At 43.2% G+C, this 17,768-nt stretch overlaps 1 protein-coding gene across 6 annotated transcripts in view; it reads right to left on the minus strand.

Annotated features, from left to right (window-relative positions):
• Positions 1 to 17,768, minus strand: part of mctp1a (multiple C2 domains, transmembrane 1a) — a 150,403-nt gene that overhangs the window by 16,360 nt on the left and 116,275 nt on the right. For 3 of the 6 annotated variants that reach the window (XM_084360088.1, XM_084360086.1, XM_084360091.1), the window contains 2 exons: positions 12,234 to 12,290; positions 5,002 to 5,100 (listed from right to left, as the gene is read on the minus strand). In XM_084360088.1, coding sequence (XP_084216214.1) covers positions 5,002 to 5,100; positions 12,234 to 12,290 — 156 coding nt within the window. The remainder of the gene's footprint in view (positions 1 to 5,001; positions 5,101 to 12,233; positions 12,291 to 17,768) is intronic. The other 3 variants (XM_084360087.1, XM_084360090.1, XM_084360089.1) reach the window with 3 other exon arrangements.

The raw sequence follows: 17,768 nt of genomic DNA on the forward strand, positions 1-17,768 counted from the left end.
CTCGTTAAAGTGATGCGAGCTGTTTGCATGCGTTAAGGAGAAACAACCCTCAGTGACACCAGAGAGAGCCCAGGGACACACACTCCCTCACACACACACGCGTTGAAACAGCCACGTTAGGCTAACCACATTGCACTTGCTGGTAAATTGTGGTAAACAAATGTGGTAAACTCCTTGAAACACTGGATTAAATATTTAACAAAGGAAAGATGCACAATGCCTCTGTGTACCCGACTGCTCCATTTCTCTTTCAGAGAGATAGCATCGCGGAAGAGTACATCTAAATGCAAAAAAGTGCAAAGTGAGCAGTTGTAAACTTTGCAAAGACAGTTTGCTCTTCACTGACCCAAGGCCTAGAGCTAAACAAGAGAGAGGTCACTGAGGACTTAGCCTATTACGATGGACTCAAATATCTGTCCTATATCTACTGGGTGGAAATAGCGAGAGCCATTTGAGACTGTTTTAACCTCCGATCACATTGTTCTCCCTGCTGGGTTACGCCATAAAAATGATAAACCTAACCGTTATAATGTAGCAGCATATCTCCCATCACACCACGAAATGAGTCTGAACCACAAGTGGCTGCTGCTCATTGCTGCTGTGCTAAAATTGCACCTGTTTTTCTTTGTTTTTCTTTCTGCCTCTCTCACACTGGCAGCACAGTAAAAATTGAAATGTCATATAAAACGTGACAGGATGCTAATATGTGGCTCCCAGAGGGCATCTGAAAGCGCTCTTGTTGATTTTGTAACTGCAGAGGGAGACGGCATCCCTCCCATTTCCACCCCAGGAAAAAGGAACAAAAAAAAAAACGGTGAAAAGTTGAGCAAGTTGAGGAATGCTTTAGGGGTGACACAAATTCAATTTCCAAAGCCTGCGCAGGAATTAGGAATGACAGAATAATAAACACTGCATACAATGTGCAAGCATCTACTGCACAGAATCTACTCCTGTATTCTTAAAAGTCGATGTGCTGCTACCTCTCTGAAAAATCCATTTGAATTTCTTGAATTTATTGCATAAAAATCATTTAGTGACTGATGAAAGTGCAACACTGTTTCGCAAGAAGGAGAGGAAGCTTTATCAGTTCATTTGGTGGCATTCAGATCAGTCGAGCAGTATTACATGGGTATCAGTTCTGAGTCGAAACAGTCCCATGTTCAGACGGCTTGTCTCTAAAATCAAGCAAGCAACAATACTGTATGTATGTGTTGTAGGTACATTGGAAAATGCTCCAAAAAGTGTGTATAAGGTCATTTATGATCAAAGGTGGTGGTAAACACAGTTATTCCTCACATGTTCGCAGTGAAACTGTCTTTCGGCTCCAGTCAAAAATAAAATACTCTTTTGTGTTTCCTAAAAACATATTTCCTCCAATTTCTGACTGATCTTGGTAATGATATCCTGTCACGATATCAGATTTTCACCACATGATTATCATGGCAAAACAAATTTACAACATCATCCCAATATTTATAGAAAACTTGCTTGCAATCAGATCTATTTTAACTTGGTTTTCTGTGTGTTTTGTCTCTTTTTTGGCAAATAAATGACCCCCAAAATACGAGTTACAATTACACTAAATGACAGTGAAAAAGCAACCAGATGAACTCATGAACAAACAATCCACAAAGCCCAACATCTTTACATCACATGATGTTATCATATGTGTATCATCAACACAATATCAGCATTAACTTACGTTATCCCAAATTTTTCCACTGATGTACTAACCCAGAGAAATTCAAAATCTTACTCAAGGTAAATGTGTGGTCCATTGTCGCCTGTCGCTGTAACTTCCTGGGAAACACTAGATTATTGTCAGAGATTGCAGAAAAAGGTTGGCGAATGTGACCTCATACGTGAACATTTCTGCCTGAGTCATGCCAGACGGATTTAATCAAATTAGGTTGTTTGTTTTCATTGTTTTCCCTAGCCGAAGAGAAAACATGCTGTGCGTTTAAACAGTTCAGCTCCCAAAACAGTGGTACATTATGTAAGCCAATAACTGCCCTACAAAATTAATAATAACTAAAGTGTTCCATTGGTGTCTATTCCAAGCATTACCAACTCCACTGGGGAGCGATGAGTCACAGATTTTACCCACTGGGAGTTAAGAGAGGCCCCTTAAGGAAAAAAAACAACAACTTGGGAACCCAGTGGCCTAAAAGAACATCTCCCCTCTTTCAGGAAATGACAACAAGACGCAACAAAGGCCCTGCGACCGGCCTCAGATACCACCATGCAACCTGGCACCTCGCCAGCGCCACATGAAAGAAGCAGATGTTCCTCTCTTTTTTTGGAGGCTGCGGTTTTAATAAATAATTTATCCCATACAACAACTAATCCACGAGCGAATGTGGGGAATACATCTCTATTTCCCTCCCTCTCTTCTTATCATAAACACATAAATATCTGTTTAACCAGGGTGTTGAGATGCGCTGCACGTCCTCCTGGCCCTCATCAAGCGGCTGGCACACACAAAGGCCACGTTAAGATGTGAAGGGGCGGCCCACTCCCATAGGCCCAAATGTGAGGAGAGAGTGTGTATATGCACGCGGACACGCAGTTTTCTTGGAGAATATCTGTGTGTGCTGAGGGTTGCTACCATAAAGCAAAGTCAAACTCCAGTTAAGACTGTCAGCTGAAGGTGTACCAGGCAGACACAATGCTCTCCCTAGTACTAATTAGTCTCTTTGCCCAGCCTAGTCCCATAGCGAGGATAAATATACACATATCTAAAAGAGAGGGATAGAGGGAAAGAGGGAATAAAAGGAAGAGGTGGCGGTAGTGACTTATTTTCAGTTTGACCTCCGCTTCCTATCCTAAAGAGAAAGGTTTCTGGTGTTATGAGTGTGTGTCTCTAATGTGTCTGGGTGGCAGGAGGTTGTTTGCCACTGATCATCTTTACCCATCTCCCCCTGGGGCCTCTCATCACCTCCACCACACCAGCCACTCCATCAGACTCAAGGTCGGGCGCGCGCGCGCACACACACACACACACACACACACACACACACACATAAATGTCTACCACCCCACAACTTCTACGCTTGATCACTTCCCCTTCCTTGCCTCCTGCTGAACGCCACCCGACCCCCGCCCACCCTGCACCCCCGGCCTGCCCAATTCTCCCCCACTTTGCCTCACCTCTGCTCCCCTGCTCCTGCGCTCTCCTTCCCCTGTCCTTCCCAGGATCCAGCCTGGCAGTGCGTGATGAATGGGACAACATTACTCTTGTCCTCTGTTGGCCTGGTTTAACTGCTCCAGCCCATCTCCCCCATCTGTCTGTCTGTCAGTCTGTCCTATCTGTTTGTCTGTCTCATTCTTCCTGTCTGGGCTGGCATGAAAACATATGCTACTGCACGATGTAAACTCTGGAGACACTGGATTCAATTGTTTTGGCTGTACCCCGAGATGATGGGCTTTCATATGTTTAGATTAGGAAGAGAAATTAGGTAATTAGTTTAAAAAAATATATATTTTTCAGACACATGATTTTTGATTCTGTAAGAGTCTGCATTTTATACTATTTAACTTATTAAGGTTTTAAAATACACACACTTTCCCCCATCCATTAAATCATATCATATTTAGTTAAAGTACATCTGATTCATCACCTAGGTCTCTAAAACTCTGCTTGCCTCGCGTACCTTTAATTACATATTCACGTTCAGAGAGACACAGGCAATAGAAACAGCTGTAACAGCCACTGTTTTAAACTTTGTTTTGGAAGTGAAACAGAAAAAAAACGACAGAGCGGGAGTGCATCGCTATGAAGTGAGGGGATCACGTCTTCAAAAAAGTAAATAAAATATGCATCCTCTCTGTGCTCATTACACATTTATGACTCTTGTTAAAAGAAAAGGTGGCGGCTGCCTTCTAACATGTCTGACTTTCAAATTCAGACGACACTGCTGTCAAGTGTTGTGCTCCACATTCTGTCCAATGAGAGGCCGGGAGGGCTGACGGCGTGCCATCTTCGACATCCTATTTGGTGAGAGTCTCCGAGAGAGTTACTTTGGGTGGATGAGAGCGCGCGAGAACTCCTCACCTACAGTGCAACGAGTGCTCATCGTAATCCTTTGATGCATAGTTCATCAGTCAAAAAGTTCAGTTGGTTCAGCCGCTTGTGTGTGTGCGTGATTCAGAACAATAACAGTTGGGGGAGTAGAAATCGCTGCATTAGGCATAATGAGCATTGGGATTTGCTCCGGCAATATGAAATAGTTTTACTGCCTCTGTAGCAACTTTTAAGAGAACGTGCTCACGCGCGCATTCAAATCACCCCATCACACACATGCACACGCATACACACATGCGTGGCCCTGAAATTAATTGGAAAATGAGTTTGTTAGGTGCTTGTTATCAGTGACTTAGGGGTCACAAGTTGTGAAAACATCATTATTTGTGAGAGGAATGTAATCACCGCTTTTCAAAAAAACAAATCTGAACTAAAAGCCTACTTTTGTCAAAAATAGATAAACAAAACATTACACTTAAGTACCCTATGACAGAATCCATTCCCTAATGACCCCCCTCACTGCACAGATTACACCCAAAACAGGTGCAAAGTCACTCCAGTCGTTCCCAATGTCACCCTTTAGTACCCCAGAGCCGAAAGTCCCACCAGCTAAACACAGTCAGCACGCCATCGCACCTCGACTACAGCCGTCACCTTGCAGCGTGACAGGACTACAGTGCTACAGGGAAGTCACACAAAAAGACGGGAGCAGCCTTCCATGCTGGAGCCCCATTAGTTCCCCCCATCACCTTAAAGAGCAGGCATAGACGGAGGCCTCGAGCTTGGGTTGGGTTGTGGGCTGAACGTGCAGTGCGTGGGTGCTGATTGAGACGCGGACAGAGGACAGGTACTGTACACAAACCCCGACAGGACGGCAGACAGAGGCCGTCGGACAGACGAAGAGCTAAAGGAAACCAGAAGACAGTGACACACACTATCAGGAGTTAGTTGCCAGAGCCACACACATGCCCACTTACCACCATCGCCCGTATCCACTCAAAGTGCCAGGAAGCCAACATATCCTCAAGGATATGGTTTTTATCACGGCTGTCCTCCCAGGGGCCTGGTTTAGGATCCTTGTGGATAGATTACAGTGAGATTTTCTCTTTACAACCCAGAGAAATTAAGGTGAAAGGGTTAAAGAAGACATGTGGATGTTTTACAACTGGGGCCAATATAAGTAGGCTGTAGCCTGTGGGTAAGAATAACATTCTTCTCGCCAAATGCACTGCAGTGGAAACATTTTTTAGCCTTGCAATGCAGAAATGAGTCATGATTGATTTTTTTTTTAGTACTCACCTTTGTTAAGACCTCAAAATAATTGTATTTGATAGTTGGGTTAATGCCGGACTGATTTGAGACCCACAGTGCAGAAAAGAAAAAAAAACAGCTACATTTCTTTTAAATAACAAAGGCCAGAGGTAGAGTTAAAGTCTTAAGAGAATGAAGAAGAGTCAGAGAATGAAGAAGAAACGGGAGACAAAGCAAGAGATACGTATCTGGGGGGAATAGCGATAGTGAGAGATGATTCACCTGATGTGTGTGTGTGTGACAAAGAGGAAAAACAAACAAACAATGCAATGTATTTTGCATAGAGAGACAATACCCCTCCATGCCTCTTTCACCCTCCTTTTTGTTTTCATTCCTCCCTCTATTAGCAAAACATGATTAAAATGCAGTTCCTACCAGCGTCTCTGCTGAGCAACGGAAAAAAGAGACAGTGAGATGGGAAGAAAAATAAAGCGGAAAAGTCAAAAGCATCTTTTACGGCGTGGCGCTTTTCATCCTTCACAGGCGGCGAGAAGAAAAGAACACAGACATTCAAACTTTTTTCTCTTCCCCTCTGTCTCTCTCTCTCCAATTCTCCTCGGCAGCCAAGAAACCCCCCTGATACCTGAGGACAACCCCACTGCATCACAAGCTCAATAGCCTCCCTAGAACAACATTTCAGTCAACCTTTTTTTTTTTTTTTCGGAGCATTGATATAATTCCCAGTGCTCCCTTTAGTCCAATTACATTATGCCATCTGAGCGATCGGCGCAGTGCCGTGACTGGGACTGAAAGAGGAGTGCCGGGGCTTCGGGAAGGTGCTGCCGAGCACCGTATGCTAGGAGGAGACGAGTCAGAAAACTTGCACTGTTTTTAACCATATTCACACTAAGACAAAGTGTGTGTCTTATTAACATTATACGGAGCAAAAAGCCTTGGCAGCTGCTCGGCGATATAAAGAAGAGGAGATAGCAGCTGAGACGGAGATGGGAAGAGAAAGACAAGAGACAGATAAATACAAAAAGAGAAACAGAGAGAGAAGCTGTATGTTAAAATCAGTGGCTGAAAATAGCTGTGAGGCCTCCAGGATGAGAACTGGATATGTGTGCTGATAACTAGCCATTCGCCAGGAGTTATATACTTGCCAGAGAACCATTACTAAACACACACATGCGCACGATTGTGTGTGTGTGTGTGCGCACATGTATGTGCATGAGTCATGCCTACGGGGGGAAGCAGCAGAGGGTGGAACGGCTGTCTCAGCACTATTGATGAGAAGGATAAAGAGATACTGTGGTGTGGGAAGATGGCTGTGTGGCAGGAGAGATGAAGAAACGGAGGATCATGTATGCTCGGTTTTATATACACAGTGGACCCATCGATGAGAGCTCTAAAAAGGAAGAAAAAACACTGCACAGCGCTCATAAAACTGATGAAATATCATGTTCATTGTGTGTCATTCACTGTACATGAGTCATACAGTCCTAAATCATTCAAAATTGTATTTTAATCCAGTAAGGCACAACTAGAATCAGCTATTGAAGCAGTAGGTGAAAAAAACAGCGTTACTGTTTGACCCCAGCATGGATGAAAACACATTTCACTGCTGGTTAATATGGAGTGCCTGCAGGGAACTGGTCCATAAATAAGACTAGAGAGGCCTTTTCATTTCATTATAATTCATATGTTACACATCAGTGTGTTGATGCTAATGATTAACGTCCACTCTATATTTACCATCCGCTTTGCATATGAGGCTGGGGAGGAGAAAATGAGCAGAAAACGGGAGATTTTTTTTAAGGGTTCGTGTGGTACGTCTGTGTGTGTGTGTGTGTGTGTGTGTGTGTGTGTGTGAGTGTGTGTGTGAGCAAGATATAGATAGATAGACATGGAGAGAGAAAGGGAGAGGGGGTGCACCGAGCAGTAAGCCCGTGAGCAGGACATGATTGCAGTGTGTATCTTATCTGTGTCAGGTCCTCCTGAGGCTAGTGGAGCCTAGCTGAGCGGAGCACGAGCGCTTCAGTGACCAGTCAACCGTGTGAGGGTAATCTCCTCACTCCTTCAGTCTGTCTCTCTCTCACTCTCTCTCTCTTTTTCCAGTAAGCCCCCCCTCTGGGAGGCAGCTGAGCCACCGCACACACACACACACACACACAACCAAGACGCCTCACACAAATACACAAACACATTTACGCGCACAAACACTCATGCCCATGCAGAGCCTAGAGGTGATTGCCTCATGCCAGCTCTGGACGGTGAGCCCACAGGTGAGAGGAGACATCACAGGCTACATTGCACACTGAAGCACCTGCAGCCACTAGCCTGTAAATAAAGGAGCGAGTAGCATGTTTCTGCTATCTAACACTGTCCGAGCCTCCAATGTTACATCAGGCTGTACTGAAAAGGCACATAAAGATAGTAAGGGACACATTTTTTAAAATGAGTGGATGAATTAAATGGGGAAAAAATGCAGTTGCTTTGTCTTGGAGTTGTAGGGATTGTTGAGGTGAGAAGTCATACAGTAGATACTTGGTGAATACTTGTCCATGTTGTAAAATATCACAGGTACAATATCAAAAACTGCTGCTATTCACTTATCACCAGTTCAGTGGCACGGCTTACTGGGCAACTTTGATTGAATAGAGTCACTGTTAATGTTATTCATTACACATGTGCTTTACCTGCCATGACACAATGTCAAAACGTCTAACATAATAATTTGACCTGCAGACTCCAGTTTAGTGAAAAGGTGACAAGATACAGAACTAAAATCAGGTAGGAGGGTCAGGTGGCATCGTCTGCGGAAGAAAATTGTAAGGATTTTAAAACACAAATGAAGTCTTTCAGAGCGTTTTGAGATTAGAATACAAAAAGAGAATTAAGTTTTATTGGATTTTGATTCTTTTGATCATAATGTCTAGCACCAGGCAAGATTGGCCACAGAATTAGCTGGCACACACACACACACACACACACACACACACACACACACACACACACACAAAGACACACGCACGCACACACACACACACACACACACAAAGGAGAGAGTACACTGTTCTCACACTGAGCACTCTCTACGCATGTACAAGGATTTTGCATGTACGTTTGAAAGTAGTAATAACACAGTGTAAAAGTCCTGCATTGAAAATGTTACTTTAGTGAAAGTACAACAGTATTAGATCAAAAATATATTTAAAGTACAGAAAGTAAAACTGCCCTTTCTGCAGAACAGCTCATTTAAGAATAATATTAATTATATTATTAGATTACATTCTTCTGATACATTTCTTTGTTTATCACTTAAATGTTGAATTTAGTGGAAGTGGAGCTAATAACACTGTATACATTCATGTATTATTTTACATACTGCTGGTTTGCTTGTGAATTTCCTACTGGTGACCAACAAAGCCTTCTTGATAAAATAAAATAAATCTCTTTATTATTAAGTTTTTTGTAGTGTGAATCTGAATTTGTAAAGTAACTAGTGACTGAAGTTGTCAAATAAGTTTAGTGCAGTAAAAAAGTACAATATTTGCCTCAAAGATAGAAAGAGAGGATAGAGAAGAGAAAGCAGAAGTATGAAGCAGCAGAAACTAGAGACACTTGAGTAAAGTACCTTCAGTACTTTTACTTACAGCAGTAAATAAATGTGCTTTCCACCACTAGTAACTGAGTCTAGAAATGCAATCTAGTGCTAGCTGGTTAAGATCAGCCTTCAAACATGACAATAGCAACAATGCATGAATGACGTGAATGACCTGATTGACACTAAAAACAGAGAGAGAGAGAAAATATTTTCCATTGATGACTACATCTCTGTTATTATTCCAGTAAAACACTTTTTTTGAACACCTTCAAGGCTAAAGACGAAATAAAGAAAGATGTTAATTTGACAATAAATTCAATTCAACCTGAGTTCAATATTTCTAATTATGTAAACCAGGGTTAAATGAAATACATTCAAATCCATTGCATGCAAGACTATCAATGACAAGGGTTCTGCATAAAGCCAGGGTAGTTTTATTGGACTATTTGAATCTATGACAAACTTATTTATGGGAATAAAAATGTTTTTTTGTTCTTTCCTGACATCCTTATACACAGAGTGATAAAAGGCAGGTTATTTCTAATAATGCGTAACTTTGTATTTATTGGATCCATCATGTACTTTGAAGGAGAAAAGGTGCATCTGAAACTTGCCACCGTGTTTAAAATCAGTTATATCGAAAAAAAAAAAAAACTTTAGGGAATTTGCCGCTAACATATTTAATGTGTGTGTGTGTGTGTGTGTGTGTGTGTGTGTGTGTGTGTGGGTGGGTGTGTATGCTCGCATGTGTGTGTAGTCAATACGAATCAAGAAACATTCCATGTTGAAGGTCGGCACGGCGCACACACATAAACACGCGGCGTGGAGGAGGAGAAGAAGAAAAAAAAATTAGTCTAACATTCTTTCACCCCTCATGAGCCCGCCTGCTTGGCTTTAACAACTGAGCCGTCCCCATCAATTAGTCTAGATGCTGGACTTTCATTGAGATTAAGTGACTAATATCAGTGCTTGCTCACAAGAAAGACACTTTTCACGTCTGCCCAACAATCTGTTAAGTCAAAACACATGTGGTGATCCAAGGCAAAAAGCCTGCAAGGGGTCCGCTATGCAATGAAAAACAGGTGCTCTACTTTTTGGCCATGTAATACCCCATTTAGCCTCTGGAGCAAAGGTTATCCAGCTAATAGCTGCCTTGTGGTGCACTGGGAAGAGCCGTGCACATGGCCGGAGTAAACATCTGGGACGGATTGTACATACTTGCAACATATGCTTCAAGTTCAATTAAAATGAGGCCTTGGCATATTTATTAATCTTTTTTCCCTCTTCTCTCGCTCTGTTGCTCTTTCTCTCCTCTTCCCTCTCTCCCCTATAGGCTTGTGCCATAAAAGAGGCCTCCTTTGACCCGTCCTTCATGCATACTCATACAATCTGAAGCTGTACTTCATATCCAATGTAAAAGACCTCATATCCATTGTAAAAGACAAATTTGTTAAGCCTTGAAACTCCATTTGTTCTGCACTTAACCAGGTTGGCGGGAGAGCAAAGAGGAGAGAGAGAGAGCGGGAGCGAGAGGGAGAGAGTGAGAGAGAATGTGTCAGAATGAAAGAAAAAAAAGGCAGGAAAGGGGACGTAGAAGGAGAGTGGGAGGGTAGAGACATGTAGGCGAAGAAAAAAGAAAAAGGCCCCCTTTTCAACTTCCCTACAGCTCAAATGAAATGCTAACAGTTGCGGGGAGCAATAGATCAAAATGTATGAAGCCAGAGTTGGTAAATTGTAGCCTTTGTGGCGGCTTTGCTATCCAGCATCCCAGCCCTGTGTGAGCACAGAGAGCAAGGCCCTCTTATGTGGAATAATCAGTTTGGCACCAAATCTGACGGAGGCCGCAGAAGCTGCTGCTGCACCTCATTTCAATATGAAAGTCCAAAATGTATTTCATATAATCTGCAGCTTTTCAAATGCCTGTATTTTTTTTTTTTTTTTCTCTGAGAGGAGGTAGGAAATGCAATGATGGAGGGCAGACGTAAAGGAGGAGTAAAAAAAAAAAAAAAGGTTCAAGGTTGCCTGGTGCATATCTTCAGTCAGTGGCCCCCCGTACATTTCAGCCTTGGAACTTCACAGCCATGAAACTTTGCTTCTGCATCTCTGTGGGAGAGGATGTAATGCTCACGTATCTTTGTGTGCTCATCGCCCAACTGGCTGCCTGGCTGACTGATTGCCTGACTTGCTGGTGGGATGACTATTTGACCATCTGCACTTTAAATATGTTTTCTTTTTAACCCTTTTGTTGCAGGCTTGCACTTATGACCCTACAAAAATGGAAGAGGCTTTAGCAAGGTTGTAGTTGCATAAGTAAATTCAGCATACAGAGGGTCCTCGGGCAAAATCATTTTCGGATATCAAATTGCCTGGTCAAAGGCCTTTACAATTACCATTTCAAACAGCCAGAGATTTCCTCCAAAAAGATTACCAAAACAGACCATGCAATTTGCCACATATTGGCCTACTAACCTTTATATTGCTGGAGTGTGGCTGTAAGGCATCAATTGTCAGCTCAAGTAATTTCAGATTTCCAGTTGTTCAGTCAAGGTAGCTCACGGCAGTAAATGATTTGGACTTCACTTAAAAGCTCAATTCTAATTTTGTCTGGACTGGAGTATCAAACAGGAAACGTTTTTAATTTGAAGTGTGTCTCACCAAAAAAAACAGACAACACCAGACAACACCAGACAACACGTTGGATAGATGTAACGAGCTGCACCATTTCAATTACCATTCCCAGGTGGAACATTGACATGGCACTGTATCCGATCCAGTGGCATTTGTTTCAGGAGCTGTTTCTCCAGTGTAAACGAGCGGAGGCAGTAAAGCAGCCACCTGTTGTTACCTGATAGTGTCTGGACAAGCCCAGATGCTGTTTTACTGGAACATAAAGGGGCAGTGAACGGACCTAAATAGCTAACTAAGCACTTTATGTGGGTGCATGTTCTCAGGAAGCGGGACTGAAGCAGAACATTTTGGTAAAATAAATTTGGCAAAGCGTAATATGAAGGGAAAAATAAGGATAGTGCACCGAACTGCAGTAAAAGACCAAAGCAAAGCAAACCACAAAGAAGAAAGATGAGGAATGTGTCGTGTATATACCTACAGAGGAAACTTTTCAAAAGGTTAAAAGGTTGTACAATCTTTGTACATGTGTTTGTGCCTCAGGCGGTGACAATAACTGAACGGGGGAGGAGGCGGGAGGGGAAGACGGAGTCATTTCGTTCGTCTGTTTGTGTTTCCGGTTTATGAAGCAGTGTCAACCCCTCCTGAGGCGGTGTGTGTATGCGTGTGCGTACGCTGGAGTGTGTGTTTGCGTGCGAGTGCATCCCAGACACAAGACATAATTACCTTGTCATCTTTGTCAAAATCCTCATCCTCGTCCTCCAGCAGGTCCTCCACTGCCTGCTGACAGTTGCAACAGAGGGGAGAGAAAAAAATAATGTTTATGCAACAGCTATGGTACAGATAAACATTAGATAACACAGGGTTAATATCATCAGAACAGCCAAAGAGGCATACTAAAGCTGATTGGATATGCTTATGTCTGGCATGAGTTGGCTAATGAGTATGGAAAGCATGCGGATAGCACAACTATTAGATTGGTGTGTGCTAATATGTCACGAGCCGCAGAATGATTTAGAATTAGAATTTAATTTTAGAAACATTCTGTTGTTCAAATGTGTTGACACTTCTGGAAATGTAAGCGAACGCTCGGGCTTTGAATTTCAACGGGCTGAGGATTAAAGTCTATTCATCCACTCAAATCGCATTGCACAAAAGCATTCAAATCTTATAGCGTTCAGCGGGACGAGGCAGCACAACTCGTCTGATTCGGCTCCGTCTCTTCTGACCCCGCTAACCTTTGCACTCGTCTCGCACCTCTACCGTCAGCCCTCCTGACGCTATACATTCATCTATCTATCTATCCATCGTTTCCCATCCTCTCCCAGGATGATGCTCCGTGAGAGAAGAGAGAAGAAAGCCTGCAGCACAGAGAGCAAGTCACAAAGAACGGCAACTATGTGCTTCAGTGGTCCACGACCGATGAAACCGGAGCTGGTGTAGCTCTGAAGCCCCAAGACACCGAGATACATACTGTACGACACAGGGAAAAAATGACAGGAACACACTCATGTGCACACAGTCAGAGCCACAAACACAAAGGAACATATGGATTGTGTACAACCCAACAATGGTTCAAGCAAGCTGAAGTTCCTCCTGTTAAGAAATGGAACTGTAGTAGAAAAATGTCTGAACGGAAAATGCAGCTCTTCACAGACAGCTCAGACCTTTATTTGTGTGTGGAAAGCAAGCAAATAAACAAACGTCTCGGGCTATATGGAAAGAGCAACGCGGGCCTCTGTTCAGTGAAACTAAATCTGATTACTGTTTGGAGATGCAGTGCTCGAGTCGCGTGTTCGCGAGCACGCACAAGTTCACGAGTGTAGTCTGATGCCACTGAGGCAAAAACCACAGATCACCGCTGCATCTCTCATCCATTCTCTTTCTGTCAATCACACATCAGAAGCCACAAGGTCATATTGTTGCTCCCAATTTACATAAACAAACACCGATATCATAAGCCCTACAGCTGTCAACCTCAGCATTCATCTGCTCTCATTGTTGCACTGTGTAACCGACCCCAACCCCCCGAGAAAACAAAAAAAAAAAAAACCTTCGCCCAGCCTCAACATCGCCACAACCCCCTAACCACCTCCAGAACAGCACAAACCGGTATGGAGAAATCCAAAAATCATTACTTAACAAGACAATAGCTTTTGTCCTTTTTGTTTTTCATTGGAATAAGGGGGGAAACTATGTGGCGGCTGACATAAGCCTCTTATGTAAATGCAGCTTCCCACACAAACAAAGAGGAGTTCAGAACAGCAGAGTTGAGAGGGTAGAGTCAATAGTGCGTGCGTGTGTTTGTGTGTGTGTTCTATCAATAGCTCACAGTCACTAGGGCAAAGTGTTGTGCATGTATGCATGGCACTCTTCGTTTTAACTGTCTGACTTTGTAGCAACTGGTTATTCCCAGTTCACTGAGACTCCATCAGCGACGAGACAAATAAGCCTCACTGTTCACAGTTCACACTCTCTTCATTGATACAGAATACATTGACGACTCCAGTATACAAACACCAGAGAGGGAATTCTTGTGCTCAGCCGCGGCAAAAGATGCAGACGCGATACTGTAAAATGAAAGCCTCCTGGCATCGCTAAACAAATGAACTATAACTGTTTATAAAGTCATCATGGTTCCTCCCAAATCCTTTCACCCGTGCCAAAATACAAACATAATGGATTCCTCCACACAGAGGCTTTAGTAGGGCACGCCTGGCACACGCTCCAAACTTTAAACAAAGGGAATGAGCATGAGCTAGCTGGAGAAGCATGACCTAGAGAGACAGAGAGAATGATAGAGTCGTTTGTCTCCCCGTGCTCTCCGCTCTGCTTTCTCTCCTCTATCGCCTCTGGTTACAGAGAGAAGTCATGTTTCCTGCAATGAGACACAGTGTAAAATTAATAAATAAAAAGACACAGAACATGTCATCTGCCCTGAAGATTGCCACGGCTAAATGTGTGCACTGGAGCTACTGTCTCAGTAAGGGAGGATATAAATTACCTCAGTGCAGCCGATGAATTCCAAACATCTTCCTTTCTCTACCTCTCTCTCTCTATTTGTCTCATTCTTCCTCTCTTTCTAAGACCTGTTTGGTGTATGATATCATTTGTCTGCTTATCCCCCCATTATCATGTTGTTTGAATTACTATCATTACAGCACGACAGCATCAAAGCCTTGCTGTCGACAGGATCGCGTCGAGCTCACATTGCCTGCAGAGCTGCTCCAGTCAATTCAATATCTGCTGAGGTGGGGATTAACATATTCAGACCTATTCAAATGATACAGAGATGATGCAGGCTACTCTTACAGATTACACTGTGCCCCATAAATACATACAAAGATGGTGATAATATAAAATACACACAAAGAATAGATGCGAGTACAATGACATTGAGAGTTCAAATGGCTGTGAAGGTATGAATACATCTGTTTGGCCTTGGTGGCTTGTGACTAAAAAGCCGATTTGCAAGAATTAAGTTTCTGTTGAGTTGGCTCGGAAGGTCTGCTGCATCACTCCGGTGTTTTCACTCTTACTGTATAGCCCATCAACGCAGAACACTGAGAGGGACGAGTAGCTTGCCATTCAAATTAAACACACAGTATGTGATGACGTCGTGGAGAAACATGGGATCATCAGAGTTGTCGTATTCGTTGTTAAACAACCACCATCAATGATGAAAATCAGTAATTGTGCTACATAACCAGTTAGCAATATAAACTAGGGATGTCGCAATGTCATGATATTCAAAATAACCACGATATTAAAAATGTAGTATTAATATTGCATTAATAATACACATGATAATACAGTACGAATAATCCAGCGCAGATGTATGGCCTCGTGCATCTTTGCTTTAAGAGTTTATCTGGTTGCTTTTTCACTAGTAATTGAGTAGTTGATAGTGATCGCTCTTTTTGGACACTGCTTTTTTACAGTTGTGGTTATAGACTCTCTCTCCTCCTCCATACACTCATATTTTGAGGGTAATTTATTGTCCAAAAAAAGAGCCAAAATGCACTGTACACTCAGTTAAAGATAGTCTTTATTGTGGATAAAAGCCTACTTTTCTGCATACGGACGTTGTAATCGTGTGTGGCTGACTTAATCTTTAATAACCATAGTGAAATGTTACAACAGCCAAATCAAATCATCGGAGTTGGTGTAAAGTAGTATCTTTGTTTTGTGTCTAGTATTCTTCAGTGCTTCCTTGCATGACTGCTGCTTTACTCTATTTGGTAAACTGATACTTCACAAAGCTGGCACTGTGAAACTATGTTTTGCATCTTCATGTCAGCACTAACTCATATTCAGCCTTGCAGAGCCAGATCTTTCTCCACCATTTACTGTTGCTCTGTGCCAGCTGAGGTGCACGGCGCTCGCTAACGTCTGCCCGGACTGAATTCTAAAAAAGTCAGACAAAAGAGAGGAATGTAAGGTAGATGAAGAGTCCGGAGAGTTCTTGGATCTGATGTTTTTCTGTGTGAGTGAACCCTTGCTGCACAGACTGGTTGACTGAGATGCAATAAAAACTTGTAAGAATGGTAAAAGCGGATAGCAGAATAAAGTTTCTGTCTCAGTTCAGGTAGAAAATTCTGATACCCTATTGATTGCAGAGAGGAATATTCGTGCAGCCTCCACGGGGAGTTTCTTGCACGCAGTCAACAGCACAACAGCACCCATCATGCCTTTTCAAAGACAGACAGCACACTCTTAGGGTCACAAACTTCTGCTTAAAGGATAGCCTCATAGCTCTGTAGTGTTACGGTGAGTAGGATAAAAAAGGTGATCTTAAGCCCCTTAACTTAGCCAAGCCTGATTTAAGTCCAGTTGTAAGTGCCTTACTCCCCTAACTCCAGCAAAGTTAACTCTGACTTCAATGTTGGAGGATTAGAAGTATGGTTGCACCTCATAGAACTTAGCCCTTATCTACAGTCAGTCATATAAAGTGTAAAGAGCCTCGCTTAGAAATACTGAACACATATTCCACGCATTAACCAGATATCATATCTATCCATAGTTGTATAACTACACTAAGGAGAGATATACAGGAGAGTGTGAATCTGACTTGACAAGTCAGGAACAAAAAATAATAGTTGGGATGGATGGATGCTACTTTATTGAAGTAAAACAGAAAAGATCCTGTCAGTGAAACAAGTGCACACAACTCCACAGAGGAAAAGTAGAAATCTACTACCTGAAATGGTAGCCACATCATTTTCACCCCTCCCCTGTAATGCCTGCATACTCGAACCCTCTCTCTCGCTGGCCGGGCTGAGTTCCACTATCTCCCCTCCTAACCTTCCCAATGACAGCCGCAGGGGGAATTGACGCCGAGGCAGACATCCCGGCGAACATGAAGATATACTTTCTCCTTCTTTTTTCTCCCATTCCTCTATCCCTCCCTCCCTCCATCCTCCTGCTGCTATTCCTCTTTGATACGTGAGGGGGTTTTAACCTCTCCAGCTGCTGAGGTTTGGCCGACTGGCTGGCTGGGGGATCTCAAGGCCCTACTTGGTATGCACTGTCCATGAGTGTCTGTGTATGTGTGTGTGTGTGTGTGTGCGTGTGCATATTGCCTACACCACAGTTTCTGCAGACTGGGGGAGGGCTGCGCGTCTGATAAGGGCTGCTAGCTGAGCCTGGCTGACCCACGCAGGCCCTTCACAAGCTGTCAGAGCTGTGGCCCTCAGAGGGGGGCCCTTCCATCTGCACTGCCCCAGCCAGGGCTCACCCAGCAGGGGGCTGGATAGGGGTGAGGCTGGGGTGCTACTGGAGCTGGAGGCTGGGGGTGGGGGTGAGAAGGGCGGCTACATATTCATGAAAGCAACACCAAATCTGTGAGCGTTCGGAATAGATTGAGCCGCGGGATAATAATGTAAGCGTCGCACAACACAATGTACGTTTCTCATTGCTTATTTGCTGACAAATCAGCAAGAATGTTTAGTCAGAGATTCAGGAGCTATCCAGAGGAAATCACAGTTTTACATGCTCCACTGGCATTGTTGAGAGAGTCAGTAAATACAGTCAATTCAGTATAAGATGTTTGTCCTTCTCAGACAGATGATACAGTCTTGTCTTCTTGTTTTTCATTCTCATACATTTGTGGAAAAGTGGGCCAGAGCTGGTATCTAGCATACTTGATGTGCAATCTATTGCGCACAAACACACTCACATCTGTAGGCTTAAGCTCAAGGTTTAAACAGAGAAACGGCAAACAGCTACAGCGGGCGTACTGTATAGACAAAACAACAACAA

Source organism: Pagrus pagrus (assembly GCF_965226575.1).
Source record: "Pagrus pagrus genome assembly, chromosome: 8".
Taxonomy (NCBI): domain Eukaryota; kingdom Metazoa; phylum Chordata; class Actinopteri; order Spariformes; family Sparidae; genus Pagrus; species Pagrus pagrus.